This window comes from Phacochoerus africanus, chromosome 1, assembly GCF_016906955.1.
Source record: "Phacochoerus africanus isolate WHEZ1 chromosome 1, ROS_Pafr_v1, whole genome shotgun sequence".
NCBI lineage: Eukaryota > Metazoa > Chordata > Mammalia > Artiodactyla > Suidae > Phacochoerus > Phacochoerus africanus.
Window position 1 is genome coordinate 104,236,502 of NC_062544.1, and position 14,670 is coordinate 104,251,171.

General features: G+C 55.2%; 1 protein-coding gene across 1 annotated transcript; it reads right to left on the reverse strand.

Annotated features, from left to right (window-relative positions):
• Window positions 1–12: 12 nt before the first annotated feature.
• CSRNP1 (cysteine and serine rich nuclear protein 1) lies at window positions 13–12,343 on the reverse strand. Its single transcript, XM_047770393.1, has 5 exons — window positions 12,205–12,343; window positions 5,157–5,403; window positions 3,073–3,332; window positions 2,269–2,583; window positions 13–2,173 (listed from the first exon to the last, which is right to left on the reverse strand). Exons 2-5 carry the CDS (start codon window positions 5,365–5,367, stop codon window positions 1,193–1,195), a joined length of 1,767 nt encoding a protein of 588 aa, XP_047626349.1. The 5' UTR covers window positions 5,368–5,403; window positions 12,205–12,343; the 3' UTR covers window positions 13–1,192.
• Window positions 12,344–14,670: the final 2,327 nt, after the last annotated feature.

Below are 14,670 nucleotides of genomic sequence, written 5' to 3' on the forward strand. Positions count from 1 at the left end.
CAGACCACACTGTTAAAAATAGAGCCTCTTTATTCATACCTGTAAGCTCAGGTACAAGGTGTTCCCACAAGCTCACAGGCTGGCAAGGCCTCCCAGGCAAGAGGGCAGGCCCATAGCCTGGGCTTCTTGGCACAGAGACAGAGAAAAATGAATAAATTATAGCTCTAATACTCAGGGACAATATAGAAATTATGATGCAAAATTTAACATCAGCAAACAAAGGGCATGAAAGCCATAAGGAGCCACCTCTCACCCCTGGCCTACTGGCCTTAAGGTGCAGGCAGGTGGACCAGGCTGGACTGCAGTGCCCATAAAGCCCTGAGAGTGGTCGGGGTTGTGGGCCCCAAGGCGGCCCCTGCCCTCTCTGGGCCTCTTGCTTTCCTCTCCTACGTTGATGGGCTCAGAATAAAGGCTGCGGCCTTTGGGGAGGGGAGCAGAAGGGAGCAGAAGACAGGAAAGAAAGGGGCTGCGTGGGGCAGAAGAGGATTTTGGTCACGGTTGGTCAGCCCTGCCCCTCCTCCTGCCCAGATGCTGTCCCGGGCCAGCCCCTGCTTGCTCGGCCATCCGGAGCCAGGCAGCTGCCACATTAGACAGAGGGTTGTCTAACCAAAGCCCTGGCGAAGGGACGCCAGGGACTCACAGGGGTCTCTGCCCTACCCTGACCCCAGCACTGCCCACCAGCCACCTAGTCTCAAATAAATTATAGCAATAAATTATAGTCTTCACAGTCCAGAGGATTTAGCCACCCATGGGTCTAGGGCTCAGGGTGGCAGAAGAAGCCATAAGAAGTGGCTGATTTCAGCCCTGGGTGGCTGTCTTTGGGCTAAGGAACATCATACAAGACCAAAAAGGAGTCTGCAAAGCTCCAGGGGAGCCACATTCCTTCCTGCTTCTAGCATGTGCCACTGAAGTGCAAGAGACGGGAAGTGGAAGAGATGGGGTGGGCATGAGGCCAGGAGGGGATGGGGTGGGGTTTTCTGGGTGGCTGGAAGAGAAAGACCCCTCCACAGCCCCCTTTTAGTATAGAAAGTTACAAAAATAAATAAATCAATCCAGAGTGTTGCACAAAAATTAGGAGTGCCCGCATGGGAGCCAGCTGACGGGAGACCGTTACAGACAGACCTCAGGGAGCCCCCAAATGACAACGAAGCAGCAACAGGGCTCTTGGGGCTCGGAAAAGGCATCCTAACCCTCACACAGGCACAGGCTCCACCAGCGACGCCGGGGCAGTGTCCTCGAACAACTGGCTGTCCACAAAGGGAGGCAGGGCTTCTGCAGCTGGCTCGGAAAAGCCCATGATGGACTCCAGGAAGCAAGTGCTGGCGTCCCCAGGGGGAGAAAAGGCAGGCAAGGCAAAGTGGGGCGCCTCCAGGTTGTCCAGGCTGTCAGACACCTTTCGGGAGGTGTAGTGCGGCCCCAGGCTGTAGTCGGGCAGGGCCTGGAGCAGCTCAAAGGAGTCGCAGGAAGACAAGCTGAGGTCCACTGAGCTGCTCTGGCCGGCGTCCATACTGCCTGGCACCAGGGGGCCAGGGAGGCTGCCCTCCCCTGACCCGTCAAGGCCACTGTTGAGGAAGCAGCTGGCATCCAGGTTGGCGTTTTCATCCAGGATGCCCGATGCAAGGCTGGAGCTGGAATAGCTGTGGGTCCAGCTGGCCAGGCCAGCAGGGTCACCGGTACCAAAGATGTCAGCTGGGTGGAAGCAGCTGAGGTTGTCCAGGCTGCCCACCCCCACTTCCTCCTCCTCCTCCTCCTCTCCACCCAGGTCGGAGTCACTGAAGCTCAGGATGCGGGCCAGGCTGTCATCATCCATGTTGGGCTGGAGGCCGGGGCCAGGCAGGGCCAGGTGGGCAGGGCCATCAGGGGCCTCGCTGGTGCCCGATGTTGTGGACGAATCGGTCATGTCACTGCTGCAGCTATTGTCTCCCAGCTTGCTGCTCATGGGGGGCTTAGCCAGTGGGAATGAGGGGGCCAGGACCTGATCACTGGGGCTGGGTATGCTGCCCTGGGCAGGGGCCTCCAGCTCCCTAAGGCTCTCCGCCCCCTGCTCCAGCTGTAGGCGAGTGAGTGTGTGAATGAAGTGGGTCTGAACTCGCGCCTGATTAAATTCCACACGGCCCTTGGGGTTCTCACAGCCCTCCCTGCAGCAGCCACAGGGGAATGCTGTGTGGTCCATCTGCAAAGAAAGCGGAGGTGCGAGGTAAGGATCTGGCGAAGCCCGGAGAAGCCCCAAACTCAGGCTTGCCCTCCCAGCCTGGCCCAGCTCCATACCTGGCACTTGATGCCTGCGAGGATACAGCTGCAGGTCTCAGGTTCACAGACCCTGTCACAGCGACAGCCACAGTCCTCCCGGGACTGGCGGAGAGCCTGCAGCTCTCGCTTCTCCTCACGATCGATCCTCCGCACGCCCGCAGCCCGCAGCAGAGCCCGCCGCTGCCGGGCTGGATAGGGCTGGAGGAAGGTCATTTCCTCCAACCGGCCGCCTGCCAGGGCCACTGCCAAGTCCTCCTCCACAGAAGCATCATCTATGGAGTCCACTGTAAGCGACAGGCCAGCCTCCGTCTTGGGTACCCCAGCCTCTGAAACCTGTGTCCAGGGGAGAGATGAGGGATGTGAGAGGCAGACACAGATGTGGTCTTGGCTCCTGTAGCATCGGTCACTCAATAAATGCCCCCTCATGCTTAATCTGGGCTGGGCACTGTGGATACCACAGGGAACAGGAGAGCCAACAACACGCCTTCAGGGCAGTGGCAAAGAGAGCCCCTGTTCATGTCATTCCCTACTTCATGAACAAACCCCCTCCCCAAGTCCCATCCACTCCCCTTCCCCAGTGAGGTCAGACAGATTCAAGCACCACAGCACTCAGCCTGCAGCAGACAGGAACCCTTCCACACTCAACTGCCTGCAGATAATTCAGCAGCAGACCCTGATCAAGCCTATCACAGCCCCATGGGCTTCTTTCTCCAAATACACAACAAGCCCATCGACATTCACCCTGATGCCCGTCCCCCCTGCCCAAGGCTAGAACTTGAGTGGCCCCAGGGTGAGGGCCAGGGAAGGAGAGGGTCTCCCCACCTTCCGTTGCAGTGCCTCCAGCTTCTCTTCCTTCAAGCGTAGGCGCAGCTTCTCATGCCGTGCCCGGGCTTGCTCCTGCGTAAACTCGGCCAGGGAGAAGCGGCGGCAGGCACTGTGGCGGGGGGCCATACCCAGAGTGCAGCCACCACGGCTGGGCACACTGGTGAAGCCCTGGCACCGAGGGAAGTAGAAGACGGTGATGCCATCAAAGGCCACACGACCTGGGCGCTTCCGGGGGGCCCGCTTCAGGATGGACAGGGCTGGAAGGCAGGCAGGGGAGAGGCGGACATGAGCTCTCCCAGAGGCAGGGCCCCACCCCCAGGAGGTGGGGCCTCCTCATACCCTACCCACCCTCCAGAAAGAAATGGATCTCTGAGTATAGAAGCCAACCTGGCTGAGACTGAACTGGTAAAATCCAACATCACCCTTATTGACGCTGGTAATTTACCAGTTCAAATGAGAGCATGTATGAGATTAAATTTCTTTCCCATCTATAGTGGCCATTTACAGGTCCCTTGTACAGTTTTCTATAGCTTTTAAAAATGGATTTATAGGAGTTTTTTATATAGCTTAGACATTAATCATCTGTCTAACCTATATGTGAAACTATTTTAGTCTTTTATTTTTGTATTTATATGGCCTTTTACAAAATAATTTCTAAGGTTTATGTAACCAAAGGCAGACTGATCTTTAGCTTCTGCACTTTGCAACAAGCTTAGAAAGGTCTACCCCTTATAAATATGTTGATTAGTAAGGTATGTATTGGCATATTCAGTATATACAGTGGTCTAGGGTTGATTTTTATTAGGTCGAACCATAAGAAATGATCATAAAATAGTCAACTTCTGGCAGTTTCATCTATTTAAACACTATCTTAACTTTGTACCCAGCTACCTGAGGGAATTCCCTTCTGAAAAGTTTTCTATATACAGATTCTTGAATTCACCAGGTAGTCAACCACCTATAAAGGGTGGCAATTCTGTTGGTCCCAATTCAATACATATAATTCTCACTCTTTTTGTAATTGGATTGGCAGGCACTTCCTGAACAACGTTAACAAACAGTGGTAACAGACAGTATCCTCATGTTGTTCCTGACTTAGTGGGATGGCTGCCAATATTTCCTCATAAATTGTAATGCCAGTTTTGGGGTTGAGACATATATATATTTGTCATTTAGAATCCACTCATTCTTATATCAAGGATCTAATCTAGAGAGAATATTACATATTGTCAAATATTCTTTCAGTATCTAAAGCAGCGCTCATATTTTTCCACCTCTGACATAGTCATTTGGTAAACGATATGATTAGATTTTATAGTTTTAAACCATCCTTATCATCCTTATATTTCTAGAGTAAACCCAGAGTAGTTTAGTTAGTTAATGTACTGTTAGATTCTATCTCCTAAAAAGTATACTTTTCTGTGTACAGTGCACAGATATGCATATAGTATATATGTAGACACATCTGTGGTATTAAGATATCGTGGTGGGGATGATTAGGGGGAAAATGTCTAAATGGGCTTCTTGGGGTTGGGGGTGCAACAGTGAGAAACAAGGTTGAGAAGTACTGTTCTAGGGCCATCTTTGTCAGTTTGGAATTGGAGTTACACAAGCTTGAAAAATAACTGGGAAAAAACCTTTCACTGTGTTCAGGCGAAGCCGAGCAGCATTTTGCCGGGCGAGGGACCGGCCTGACAAGCCCCACAGCACAGAAGCCAGGGGTGTGGGACTCAAGCAGTTCAGCTGGTAGAGGACAGGGAGCCAGCTGGAGAAACGAAACTGGAACTGAGGGACGGAGCTGGGTGGGAAGGCCCCAGGGCCACTGGAGAACCCTGCCCTGAACATCACAACTTCCAGGCTGCAGAGTCCCAAGGTCAGAGGTGAATCTGGCTGGGCCCAAGGGCCTCTGGACAGGGGGCATTTGCTGATGACCCCTGTAGGATGGGAAGTGGATGAGGTGTGGAGCCAAAGCCATGGGGACACGACCTCCAGGGGCCAGGATGACTTCCCTCAAGGCCCCCGTTTCCTTTTCAGGAAGAAAAGGGGGGGGGTGATGGGGGTGCCCAGGCAGAGGGACTCACGGGTGAAACTTCGGGGGCAACAGAAGTCACGGTCAGGCAAGGGCATCTGATCCCAGGGGCTCTCCTCGTCCGAGTCCCAGGCCGGCGAGACTGAAGAGCTTGGGGAGCAGGCAGGAGAGCAGCGGCCCGAGGAAGACAAAGAGGAGGACGAGCAGAGTGAAGACGAGTCCTCATCCAGCTGGTCAAACTTCCTCTTCAGCAGCCCCGTCATGGTGGTGAGGGCCGCTCTGGGGTCCACACAGACAGCCTGGAATGGGAAGGGGAAAGCTCTAGGTGGCAGGCCTGAGGGCAGGAGATGGGTGCACGCCTCTCCCATCCACCCTCAGAGGTGGCCCAGGCCTTCCCAGGGAGACCTCCGTGCCTCGGCCACGTCTCCAGGGGGCTTCTTTGCACAAAGGGAGCACCCAGGTCCAGATCTTCATCCTGGCGTTTGCAGACTCCCGCCACATCCGCCCAAAGCCTTCCCAGGACAGCAGCACCAGGCACCTGCCCTACTAGCTCCTCCAGCCCACCTACACGCACACATACGCCAGACTGCCAGATGGACCACCAGACCTCAGCCTGTCCTGCTCTTTCCCTGACAGGAATCCTGGGGGCTGACTCACTGGCTGGGTGATTCACACGGCTGCATCTGTGTGCCTTTGTGTGTGTGTGTGTGTGTGTGAAGCCGTCTGCACAGCCCTCGTACAGTGGCTCTGCTTCCTCCTCCTCCTCCTGCCCCCAGCACACCCTCAGACACGCCACCCTGCACACACTGGCAGTGGGCCCTCACTCGGGGCCAGGCTGACCCAGCGCACTCCAGGGAACAGGCTGGCTTTGACACTGGCTCCAATTCCTAGACGTAGAACTTTTCTGAGCCCTTTCTCTCCTGTGATGGAGATGCTCAGACTTTCCCTCAGAAAACCCCCCCACACACACAGGAGAAGTCCCCTGCCTCCAGGCCTAACTGTGGGGTCAGAGTCACCTGGGCTTCATGTCTCTTTAATAGCTCCTGTTTGATCTTCAAAATTAACCTTAATCTTTCTTGCCTTCTACTCCCAATATCTAACCCTGTTTGTTTGAATTAACTTTCTATGGAAATTATTTTTCACCCTGCTCTGGGGGAGGAAAAAAAAAAAAAAAAAAGGGGCTCTCTTCTAGTGAAAATGACCAGCCAAGACAATGTCACACTCTCTCCTTCCTGTAGCTGGGTGATCTAAAGCACCCAGGGCACAGTGCTGGCAGTGTCTCCCCTTTAAGGGTCTCAGCCTTCTATGGGAATGCAACCAGAGATTCCCACAGCCTGGCTGGCCTGGAGTGAAGAGGACTCAGGGTTCCTTCCCCTAAATGCTGTTGCAAAGAACATCCCCTTCCACTGCTTGGGAATCCCCAAAGGACTCGGTCCCTAGGGCTGAGCCCAGCTACCTTGTCTCTCTGCGTGTCCTGAGCACTCGGGGCTGGGCCCCGGAGGTCACCAGGAGGAAGGGGAAACGATGCGGAGGCCCCAGTGCTGGGGAGCCCCTCCCCCACTACCATCGCAGGAAATGAGAGAGAACAGGAAAAACCAACCAGAAGGCTGGCAATCTCCCCTACTCAGGTGTCCTTTTGAAATACCTATATTCCCGTTTGCCTAGCCTCCCACCAAGTGCCTGGACCCTAGACCCAGGCGGGGTGCTGTCAACCAACTTAGTGGATGAAATCCATCCCAGGGACAGCCTCTCCCCACAGGCACAAGAGCAGCAAGAGAAACTCCCCAACTTGCCAACCCTCCAACAAAGCGGGGCCCAGGGGAAGAGGACGCACAGGTGTTTCCGGGGGCTTCTCAGCAAATAGTTTCTCAGGCTTGGCACCCACCCCCCACCTCCCAGGGTCAAACCACAAACAAAAACAACCCAGCTCTCAGCTGCCCGTTCTCCCAGGAGATGGGGGAACTCATGGCCCAGAGGCACACACACACACACACACACACACACACAGGGACAGAGCACAGAGGCACTCAGACACAGAAACACACAGGGACAGACCACACCCATGCATCTTGTCCCCACAATCCTGCTGGGAGACCCCATCCTTTCTCACACCTCAGAGGCTGTCTACAAGGGTGCCAAATGCCTCCCTAACTGTATGCCTAAGTCTGAGACATCCCCCACCCAAACTAAGGGCCCACTTGGTCTCTCTGCCTGGCCATCCCTTAGAAACAAAATCCTGCAGGCCCCAAATCGAACCCCTTGTCTCTGCTCCCCACCCCCTGTACCATCTGTTCCTCTTCCTGTGTTCCCTATCTTAGTAACAGCACTGCCACCCACCCAGTTACTCAAGCCAGAAACCTGCAGTCATCCTCAACTCCTTCCTGTCTCCCTCCGTCCACATCCAGCAACCTCCACCCCTCCCCCGTCCTGGAAGTACACATTAGCTCATTGATCTACACAAGGCCAGACACAGACTCAGTAGGTATCACTGAGGCCACCCAGTGTAGCATTAAGAACTGTGGCCCCAAGGAGTTCCCGTCGTGGCGCAGTGGTTAAAGAATCCGACTAGGAACCATGAGGTTGCGGGTTCGGTCCCTGCCCCTGCTCAGTGGGTTAACGATCCGGCGTTGCTGTGAGCTGTGGTGTAGGTTGCAGACGCGGCTGTGAGCTGTGGTGTAGGTTGCAGACGCGGCTCGGATCCCGCGTTGCTATGGCTCTGGCGTAGGCCGGTGGCTACAGCTCCGATTCGACCCCTGGCCTGGGAACCTCCATATGCTGTGGGAGCGGCCCAAAGAAATAGCAAAAAGACAAAAAAAAAAAAAAAAAAAAAGAACTGTGGCCCCAGAAACAGACTGCCTACATTAGAACCCTGGCTTGGCTAGCAATTGGCTGAGTGACCTTAGGCAAGTTCCTTAATTTCTCCGTGTCTTCAGTTCTTTGTCTTACAATCTCATAGGGTTGGCAGGTTTACAGGAATCGATACATGTAAAAGTTCTTAGAATGGTGGTAAATGCTTGATGAATGTGTCATCCTACACTGAGAAAAAAAGAACGAGCTCCTGGATACACACAACACAGATGGATCTCACTGATAGCACACTGAGTGACAGAAGCCAGACACAAGATTAAATGTGAATGAAGTTCAAGAAAAGGCAAACCCAACCAGTGATGATACAAGGCAGAATCATGGTTACTCTGAGGGTGGGGAGGGCACGCACTGAGGACAGTTGTGAGGGAATTTTCGGCAGTGGGGAGAGGGCTCTCGCTCTGGAAATGTTCTATATTGACCTGGGTGGGGGTTCTATGGGTACTAGAGCTGTAAAAATTCATCTCACTGTACACATAAGATTCATGTACTTTGTGCACTTTACCTATGTCACCTTCAGTTTTGAAAGTTTACTACCCCTGTATCTCTGTCCCACTGCTACTACTCATGTCCCCTGCCCCTGCTCCTGCCCTCTCCCCATGGCCATTCTTTACCCTGCAGCCAAAGTGATTTGATTAAAGGCCTATCTACCTACACATAGAGAATCACCCACCTATGGAGAATCGATCCACAGCTCACTTTAGTGGAGCCTGCCCCAAGAAAGGCTAAAGCAGACCAGGCTGCTGCCCCCCCCCAAGACTCATCATGCAAGACTCTCCTTAGCCCCCTTACTTTATACTCCAGCTGAACTCGCAGTTGCCACAATGGCCAATATCTGCTCACCTCCTGGCCTTTGCACAAGCTGGAACCCAGCCTCACTTCCCTTTAGAAGTCATCTCCACGAGAGCCTCCCTGAAGCCCTCACTCTTCCCACTACAGGCCTCTCTGGGTTCCCAGGGGCCCTGGGATTCCCCCATCACAGCCCATATAGTCCTTCCTGCAATGGCCTCACCTCACTACTCATCTCCCTCAAGCTAGGCTGAGGGCTTTTTGCATGGCCAGCACTGTGCCTGTGCCTGGAATAGAGTCTGGTATACTGAGGTAGGTACCTGGCTGCAGACCAGGTATAAACAGAAAGAAGATTTAGGCACATGAGGTCTCTGGGGGCCATTGGTCAGTGTGCCCTTCTCACTCCTGCCACAGCTAAGTTGGTGGGGGGGAGGAGGCTGCCCTTGCCCATCCCCCAGCCTGGACCAGAGGGTTTCAGCAAGAATAGTACCCAGAAGAAGGCAGCTCTGAAGGCAGGAAAAGGAAGCTCAGGCTGCAGGCAGGTGCCAACACAGGCATGTCAGAAGATTCTCCAAGAGTAAACAGAGAGTGAAGGAAGCAGGTTCAAGCCACACAGCCTGTCTCTACCTCAGGGATGTCTACAGAATGGGAGCTTCAGGTGAGGGGGTTATAAACTTCAAGGCTTCAGACAGGGAAACAGGGACAACCTACAGCCATGATGCTGGTTCTGGTGATGAGCCCCTAGCAAAATCTGCAGACCTGAAAATGAGAAATTATCTCCTCCCTGATATTGTGGGAGGAGGAAGAGCCCCTGGCTCTTGTGATCTGCCGTCCCACCTGGGAACCCAGAGGCTGAGAGAGAGAGGCAGAGGCAGATGAGACAAAAAGACTCAGTCAAGAGACAAGGAGAGGCCAAGTCGAAAAGGAATGAAAGATAGAGAAAGAGTCCAAGAAAAGTGTCAGACAGTGAGTCAGAGGGTGGGGGAGGGGCCCCCAGCAGCTACCCAGGAATCAAGATCCTGACCATGGCACCGTTCCCAGGGTGAGCACAGCCCCCTCCAAGGGTCCTGTAGGAAGGAAAAGCAATTCCCAGGAGCTGGCTCAGACAGAAATACCACACCCCCTGGAGCCCCGGAGACAGGCCCTGAATCAAAGAGAACCAAGCTTCTTCCGGGATCTGCCTGGGCCCTGAGAATCAGGCCGCCCTGCATCACCACTCACAGAAGCCCAGAGCCCAAGCCAGGAGGGGGGGGGGGGCACTTCTTCACCCAACTTGCCACAACTAACTGCACACTCACTCAGGCCACACTATTGTCAACCCAGGGAAGGCCAACTCACCCTGGATACCAAGCAAACAAAGACTGTTTGGTGGGGGGGGGGGGGGGGAATGCCCAGGCCTCTGAAAAATCACACTAACTCCTCTTCGACCTCTGCAGTCCCAATGCTCCAGCTCCCAGTCAGAGCTATTATTGGGAAGGGGGCACCTTCATCTGCCTCCAACCTCTTTCAGGAATCTGAAGAATGTGTCCTTTAACCTCAGAGCCCCAGGCCTTGGTCAAGCCAGCTCCCCTCAACACCTGGGGTCACAGGACCTTGGACCCTCAGGAACTACTTCCTGGGAGAAATGGAGGGCACCTCTGAGCAGCTCATGCCCCCAAGGGAATTGGCTAGAAAACACCCAGGACAGCCTAAAGAAAGCAGATAGGAAGCCTTGGCACACCCCTCCCCCACCCAACCCTCAGAAAGTGATGGGGGGAGGGGACAGTTCCTCAGCCTTGGCCTCCAGGGCCTGGCACTGGGGAGGTGCCAAAAGTTTGCTGGCTACATGAGGCAATTGCTCCTGCAGAAGGGAAATTGCACCTGACAGTGAACGCTTCCTCCACCTAAGTGAGGGCCCCTTCACTCTCATTCATTTATTCATTCAATCAACAAATATTTATTGAGCGCCTACGACATGCCAAGCACTGTGTCAGGCACCTGGGCATACACGGAGTAAGACATACACTAGTGCTGCCCCCTTAGAGCTGTGAGTTTAGTGGGGCGGAGTATAATTAGAGTTACAAACTGTGTTGAGTGCTGGAATGGAGAGTGGGAGGGATATTTTTTTTTTGAAGTTAAAATTAGGTATTTATTTTGTTCCACTCAACTAAGGCAAGATATCCCTGGTTAGGTGAAGTCAGGTATCTCCAAGGAAAGGAGAGGAAGTAGGAATAATACCAGAGTGGGGGGCACAGAGCAAGGGTAAGGGGCTAGAAGAGGGAGAGCTAGGGAGGTGAGGGGAAAGGGGCAGCCTGTGAGGGGGCTTCAGGAGCCTGGGCAGTTACAGCAGGCTTTAGCCTGAGGGCTCAGGAAGCCACTGAAAGGTTTTAAGTAGGGAGTAACATACCAGATTTGCATTTTAAAAAGATGGCTCCCCGCACAGGACAGGAGGGGGTGTGACCAGTTGGACCAGAGCTAGGTGAGAGATGACAGGCCAAAGGCTTAGGAGAAAGGGGGCAGGAACTTGGTGACCTCTGGAGCTGGGGACCAAAGAGGCCAGTGAAGTTGAGGATTTGGGGTAAGTGATGAGTTGCGCTCCAGATGACTGTGAGGCATCGGAGTGGAGGTGTCGGGTGGGCAGTGGAGCCAGGCAGGGACCCTCTTGTGTCATGAGTGTGGGCTGTGCGTGACTGTGCCAGGGAGTAGGAGTGACTAAGTGTGTGCGATGGCTGCTGTGGTGTGGGCATCTTAACGGGGCCCCCGGGGAGGGTAAACTGAGGACCAGGAGGAAGTACGTGCTGTGGAGGGAGCCGTGCGTGGGAGAAGCCTACGTGTGCCCGCGGGTGGCCAGTGTAGCTGCGCCCGTGACTCACAGCGGTGGCCTCTGCGTGTGACGGTGACTGACAAACAGGTGAGCATACGACATAATCCCTCCCTCCCTCCAGGGGTCCGTGACTCACGGAGCCTCACTCCTCGCTCTTCTCTCCACTCCCTCCCTGACGGGCGCCGGGCACTCGCCGCAGCCCCGGCACCCGCCCCCGGGGGGAGCCCGAGGAGGAAGGCGACAAATGTCACCTGCTCCGGCCACGCGAGGAACTTCTGAAAAGTTCTCAGGCAACTGGGTCAAAAGGGAACTCACCCGGGACGCGCGCCCGCCGCCACCCCGCCACCCGCGCGCTATCCCGGCTCGGCTGCCACTCACCCCAGGCTCGGGGCACAGGGACTTCTTGGGGTCCCAGTGGCGGGGCGGGGGAGGGGAAGGGAGCGGAAAACCTGAGACTGTCGCCTCCCCGGCTCCCGGCCCGGACTTCCTCCGTGGCGCGCGGTCCGGGGCCAGGCTGTCTTCGTCCTGGCGCCCGAGCAAAGGTGGCTGGAGAAAACGGCAGGGGCCGGGGAGCAGCGCCCCCCGCACGGGACGCCCCCTTCCTAAAGTCTGTCCCACCCGTCTGAAGCCCCCCGACACTGACCTGAGATCCGGATTCTCGCCAAGGGCAACGCTGCGACCTGCGTCCCGGCTGGGAACGCCCCCTACACGGCGACCCCGCGCTCGCTAGCTCGCTCAGCCGGCAGCGATCTGCCCAGCAGCCCCTCTCTCTCTATGCGTCCGGCAGCAGCGGCGGCGGCGGGAGACTAGCTGCGCCCGGCCCCGCCCGCAACTCCGCCCTCCTCGTCAGTGGAAAACTCCGGGGCTCACGGCGCTGACGCATGCCGGGCCTCCCGCCCCGCCCCGCCCCGCCCCGCCCCGGAGGCACCGCCTCCTCCCCCTCCCGAGCCGGCGCAGCAGCCGCGGGCCTCCCTGCGGACTCTGACCTCGCGCCAGCGCCGCTGGCGCTCTCCACCCCCAGCCCCCTCCTTCGCCCCTCCGCCGCAATCCCGCGGGCTCTCCTCTGCACACACTTTTGGAGAATCGCCGAAGCTCCGGGCCGGCAGAGCAGGATCGTAAAGATCCCCACCTCTCTTCACGGCCCCGGTTCACAGATAGGTAGACTGAGGCCCAGAGCAACGCAGAGCGTACCTCAGGCCACCCGTGGGTGGCAGAGCCGAGGCCTCCTATACATCCTTACCCCCACCTTGCCCGAGGCAGTTTACTATAATCCAATCAAATATTCCTTCCTCCCTACCCGCCCCCATCCGCCTGGAAAGTAACCTGGAGATGAACCAGAGGAGGGGAGTGGAGGTGGGGACGGGGCGGGGGGAGGGGGGTAGGGGAGAAGGTCATCCTTGGGCCTGACCTTCACCTCTGCGCAGGGGCGAGAAACCCTGCAGAAGCCCAAAGCTAGGGATTCCTGGAACCAGTTTACCCCCATCCCACCGCCACCCCATCCCTCCCTTAAAAAAAGAAAAAAGAAAGAAAAAAAAAAAAGGAAGAGAGAAGGGTAGTTTCTTCTGAGCCAGACCCTGGCCACTTAAAATGGCCCACTGCCTGCTCTGCTCCCGCCAAGGCCTTTCCTGACTAAGGGCCAATTCCTCCAATGTTACTGCTCCTGGGAAAGTGTGTGCATGTCTCCGCGGCGAGTTCTGGCCCAGGAGCCCACCCTCCACCCATCTTCCCAACCCCTGGTCAGATCCGACCCACCACCACCCACCACGTCTCTTGAGCGTTTCCACCCTCACACCTTTGCAGCAGCCTTTCCTCTCACCTCGAATGCCTTCTTGTTCTCTCATTGCTTAGCAAAATCCCAACGCCCTTAAGGTCTCAACTTGCACTGCCTCCTCCAGGGAGCCTTCGTGGGCGCCTGACCCTCCCCCTCCCAGTCTGGCTCCCGCTGCATTCTGGGTTCTTCTCTGACTGTCCTAGATGAGTGCTGTCTGTGACTAGTCCAGCCCTCAGGGTTACTTTCTACCTAACTCCAGGTGAGCAGTGGGGGTGACCTGTTCTGCCTGGTTGGCATCTGGGGTACAGATGATGGAAAGATCTCCCTTAATGGCCACAGGTGTGTCTATAGAGGGGGTCAAGAGGGGGTCTGCCTGCCCTTTCCTTTTCCTAGGAAGAATGTAAGGGGGAAGCTACTGCTCCTGTTCTTCCTGGATGCATTGAATGTATGTACCTGGGGGGGCCTTCTGGGGGAGGTGGCTGGACAGCGGAAGCCAACCTTCCAGTGACTTCCCAGTGCTCTCAGGATGAAGTCTCAACTTCATGCCTACAAAGCTGGAATAATCAGGCCCTTGCCTACCTTTGCAACCTCACCTCTCTCTTCAAACTGCCTTGTGCATTTCCTTGTGAGTTGTCCCACTCCTTTCCCCGCTCCTTAACGATAATGTCTTTAATGTGTGCACATTTTTTTATTTGTACATTGTGCTTGTAATATTGGTACAACCACACTAGTTTTAATTTACACATGAGATATTCAGTTCTATACCTCCTTAAGTTTCTTGCATCCTTACCTCTGTGCTCCAGCCCACGCCCTTGATAACTGTACTCCAGGAGTTCCCATCGTGGCGCAGTGGAAATGAATCCCACTAGGAACCATGAGGTTGCAGGTTTGATCCCTGGCCTCGCTCCATGGGTAAAGGATCCGGCGTTGCTGTGAGCTGTGGTGTAGATCACAGACACGACTCGGATCTGGCATTGCTGTGTCTCTGGCATAGGCTGGAGGCTACAGCTCTGATTCGACCCCTAGCCTGGGAACCTCCATGTGCCATGGGTGCGGGCCTAAAAAGACAAAAAGATACACACACACACACAAACTGCACTCCAGTCCTGATTGCTGGCAGTCAGTTTTGGGGGTGTGTTCTGCTCATCCTGGTTTAAACTTCCAAAGATGCTAATCTCCAGCCTGTACCTGCCTTGCATCCCACTTCGCTGTATGGTTTCCTTGTGCATTTCTTTGTGAGTTGTCCTTGAGCATTAGGAGGGCAGGGGCTGTGTCTGACTGTCCTCTGTGCTCCTTGAGAACGTGTTGAATAAATTAGGTCTGCATAGTAAATGTGTG